Source organism: Lactuca sativa, chromosome 2 (genome assembly GCF_002870075.4).
Source record: "Lactuca sativa cultivar Salinas chromosome 2, Lsat_Salinas_v11, whole genome shotgun sequence".
In the NCBI taxonomy this organism is placed as follows: Eukaryota; Viridiplantae; Streptophyta; class Magnoliopsida; order Asterales; family Asteraceae; genus Lactuca; species Lactuca sativa.
The window spans coordinates 76,354,726-76,359,275 of NC_056624.2; the positions used below are offsets into that span (position 1 = coordinate 76,354,726).

The 4,550-nt window shown below is 34.5% G+C and overlaps 1 protein-coding gene across 2 annotated transcripts; it reads right to left on the bottom strand.

Annotated features, from left to right (window-relative positions):
• Positions 1-209: 209 nt before the first annotated feature.
• Positions 210-4,299, bottom strand: LOC111880110 (disease resistance protein At4g27190). 2 transcript variants are annotated; one of them, XM_042899099.2, is made up of 3 exons: positions 4,140-4,299; positions 438-3,308; positions 210-355 (listed from the first exon to the last, which is right to left on the bottom strand). In XM_042899099.2, the coding sequence occupies exons 2-3, from the start codon at positions 3,177-3,179 to the stop codon at positions 320-322; spliced, it is 2,778 nt and encodes a 925-aa protein (XP_042755033.1). In that variant the 5' UTR covers positions 3,180-3,308; positions 4,140-4,299; the 3' UTR covers positions 210-319. The 2 variants fall into 2 exon arrangements, with proteins under 2 accessions (XP_042755033.1, XP_023732277.1); XM_023876509.3 differs by lacking the exon at positions 4,140-4,299 and having other exon boundaries at positions 438-3,584.
• Between the last annotated feature and the right edge of the window lie 251 nt (positions 4,300-4,550).

The following is a 4,550-nucleotide window of genomic DNA, read 5'->3' on the forward strand; positions in this document are numbered from 1 at the left end:
AATTTATTTGTAGATTATCAAATCAAAGCATATCAATATCATTTATTTTGAATTTAAAATATAGCTCAAAACATTAAGATATTGCACCAAAATATATGTACTATTATAGCAATATCAGTATTTGCCTAGTTGGTATTGAGTTGTTTCATATATATATATATATATATATATATATATATATATATATATATATATATATATATATATATATATATATACACACGATACAATATTAAACATATCATTCGAAAAAAAAAACATACTATAAAATCCATTCACTAGTACCATGTGTTTCATTAGGGATGTACTTTTTTAATCATCATTTCAGACTTCCAAATTCTATTTCTCCACTGGCCTACAAAAGTTATTAACACGTTAGACCACATAACAAAACAATAATATAATGGTATATATGTGTGGATCTACCTTTTACATACCTCATTTGCGATGATATCATTGATGGAACAATCTCTTCCTTGATCATGAAATTTGATGTTAGGTATAACATGGACTCCATGACCCCATCTAGTCATGCTTACACAACCTTCCACCTTTATAAACTTCAAAGAAGGATATTTGATGGTAGAATGACCAGAGTAGAAGCTCTCAAGTCCAGATAAACCACTCAAGCTAATACTGGTAAGGCAAGAGAACACGATCTCTACATCAATTTCAGTGCCTTCTATTTGCTCAATTTCACCATCATTTTTATGTTCATCACTGGCCGAAATCACTACTACAAGATTATCACAATCTTGAATCTCTATCTCACTCAGATTCACAAGCCCTTGTGCTACAGCTACTGGAATTAGACTTACCAAGGAGGGGCAGCCTTTAATTTTGATTATTTGTAGATTACCAAAGCTTATATATTGATGTGGGCAATCCCATAGAAGCTCCAAGCATTGCAGATCTACCAAGATGATTTCTTCCATTTGGGCGAAAAACTTCTCCTTTGTTTCACTTTCACCAAAGATTTGCATTGTATCTTGTTCCATAGTCTTCACCAAGCATGAAACATTGTGACAACCACGCAAAGTGATAGACTTTAAATCATTAAAATTCTCTTCATACATGTCTGGTAGAATGCTATCCATATCTTCTATCGACTCCAACACAATAGACTCACTTACCTGAATCAGTTTCTTCACTGAATCAGTAAATACGTTCCCAACACGAGCAATATACAGTAGGCGTCGTATATGAGATTTCTGTATTGAAAAAACATAATCTGATCTGTCACCAATTTGAATATAAAACCCCGATAATGTTTCCAATTCGGCAGTACCTTTGGAGAAAAAACCAGGATTATACACAAATAAATGTAGAGTTCTAAACGACTTCAACTTACTTAGTTCCACAAGACTAAGTTCAGCAATATCTCCACGACAGTGCAAAATGTACAACTCTTCCAAACAAGTGAGCCTTGATATGACACCAGGTGTTATACATGATAGAGAGTCACACCACTCAAGATTCAGCATCCTTAAACTGGTCAATTGACCAATCTCTTCAGGAATCTGTTCAATTCGAGTAAATCCAAGCATTAGAATCTCAAGGTCTTTTAACTCCCCAAGTAAAGAAATTTCATTGATGCCATCGTTCGCAGTTAGATCAAGCATGCGGAGTTTTTTGAGCAGTTTCATTGATTGTGGGAGGAAGGAGAGATTGTTATAAGACAAATCTAGAACTTTAACTTCTTTCATTCCTCGAAAGAATTCATCAGGGACAAATGAAACTTCATTTCCTCGTATAATGAAGGTATCAAGAAAAGGGAATTGAAGGTCTTGATCAGGAAGCTCAGAAATTTTATTATACATGAGAGAGATCTTCGTGTAGCTTTCAGAAGTATTCTTTGTTGGCTTCCATTCTCTCAAACGTTTTCCAGAATTCACCAAAAAATTGTCTTTACCTTTAGAAGCTATTAACAATGCCACATCACGAACAACGTCATGCATTTCAACAAGATCTTTGTACTCCGTTGGCAATAACAAGAAAGATGATTTGAGAGTGTCAACTGCAATTTGAACTCTATTTCTTGCATCTTGAATACTATCGAGATTACTAAATATCCCTAGACCCACCCCATAGCTTACCAAATCTGTAATCGGAATGGATCCATCTTCTCTATACAAACTACTTAGTAAGAAACACGATTTAGCTTCTTCACTTTCAAGATACTCATAACTCAGCTTCAAATGAGTAAACGCCTTCCTTATCTCAGGAGCGATATCTAGAGGAGCATGTTTTTGTAGCCTATCCAGTGTCGCCTCCCATATAGGACTGGATTTGCTTCTCAAGGCTCTTCCCACAGCTTGAATGATGAGTGGCAATCCACCACATTCTTGAACGACAGCTTTTGCGATTTTTTTCAAGCTAGTGTCTGTCTCTATTTTTTCACCAACCACACGTTTAAAAAGTATCCACGATTCGTCTTCAGTCAAAGTGTTTACACAGATATTACGTTGCACATTCATTGCTTCACATACATTTCTGCTTCTTGATGTTAACAAAATCTTGCAGTTCATGTGGTTATTCCCACACGGGATGCCCACATCAGAGAGTAATAGCTCCTCCCATATGTCATCTAAAACGATTAGAACCTTGTCCCCATTGATTATTCGCTTTGCTGCTATATTCACCTTTTCTTGAATCTTTGTAGCGTCTACAGTTTTTGAGACGGTTATAAACACAATATCTGCAAATAGATTCTTCACTTCTGCAACAACTTCCTTCGCTAATGTTGTTTTTCCTACGCCTCCTGAGCCGAAGATTCCAACGATTTGTATGCTTTCATCTGAGAGAGCTTTAATGATTTCACCCAAAGTAAACTTGTGTGTATCGATATCATCAAGATTCTTGCGTTCGTATAGGTCTAGGATACTTGGAGTGGGAGCAGCAATGGAGACACAACTCTCATATGTTTTGCCATCTTCGTGGATCTGTAGAATAGTACTTGTCTTTGATGTTGCCATCTTACTGTAATGACGAAGGGTGCCCAAATTGACACATAGTCGTGAGTTGAAGCATGTCTTCTTGGCAATAGCTTCTCCTTCAAGAAACTCCCCGGACTTAAATACTTCAGCTTCGGCCTTTTCGATCCAATTCTGCACACCATCTAAGAGACGATCTCCTTTATCTTTAGCTACATTGATTCGTTGTTGAACCATGCCCTTCATATCATTCAGCTTTTGAGTTTCATTCTTCAGCTTATCAATATTTTCAGTACAATTCCGGACGTAGTCAATCTCCTGTTTAACTACTCCGAACAGCAAATCCACGGCTTTTCCAATCAAGTTATTAGCAACCTCCATTCTAGATTTTTCCTTCTTTTTTGATGGGTTGTATAGAAAAAGTAGTTCCAAATGATATTAGATTCACAAACAAGAAACGTTTATGCAAAAGAAAAAAGAAGTATGAATGAACCGACAATTATCAATTGCGCAAAAGAAAAAAAGATTGTTTGTTTGGTATTATCATGAGGGTACTGAAAAGAGATTAGGATGACCCAAGAAGGAAGATTACTAATTATCAATTATGATTAATTGGAGAATAAAGAAGAAAGATTGTTTGTCGATATGGTACAAATAATTGTAACTTTTCTTTATTTATATCATTATTAAAGTGATTAGCAATAAAGTGACTAATATTAAAAAAATATATATTGTACTATACATTTTTAAAAAATTGATTAAAACAACTGTAAGTTGTTATTCTTTCTTAGCTTAAGCTTATATCATATTTTAAATTGCTAGAAAAGAAATTTAGCCCAAATCAATTTGTTTTTGAAAAATATTATACATAGCAGTAGTGAATAAACTAATTAGTTGCTTTAATGGCAAATGTAGTTTAAAATGATATTAGATGTAGGATCATGAAATGTTTATGCAATATAAAAAGCAAGTATGGATACTGCACATGGTAATTATTAATTGCCGGTGTGAGAAGAAAACACAAAATTACAAAAATGGTCATTCGGGTTTTTATCAAATGTCACAAAATCACTTATCTATGACGCGGATTATTAGGGGGAGATGGTGATGAACAAGGGAATGAGAAGTGGGTTTTTATCTATGTTGCAGGTAACAAATCTTAAGGTAATAAGGTTGGAGGTTAATGGTATCGGTGATTAAGGTTACCTGTAATGGAGATGGTGGTGACCTTTGGGATGTAGATAATGAAACATGGGCTTTTTCTGATCAATTACACGTGTTTGCTTTCCTCTTGATTTATGCGTCGCTTCTTATTCGTTTTTTTTTTTTTTTTTTTTTTTTTTTTTTTTTTTTTTTTCAATTAAATAAATTGACCAACAAATGATTTTTTTGAATCTGAGGATGGTTTGGCAATAAAGATAATATGGTGTTGGCTAGAATTAATGAATAAGGGTGGTGTTGAAGTTGTGCTTAATGTAGTTGGACGGTGGAATAAAGATGACAATTAAGTTATGATGGAGTGATTTTTCTGTGTTTGGATACCAACACTACAAGGAAAAAGGTCATTACCGGCGACAAAAGTCACCGGTAAAAGTCCCAAAAGTCACCGGTAATATT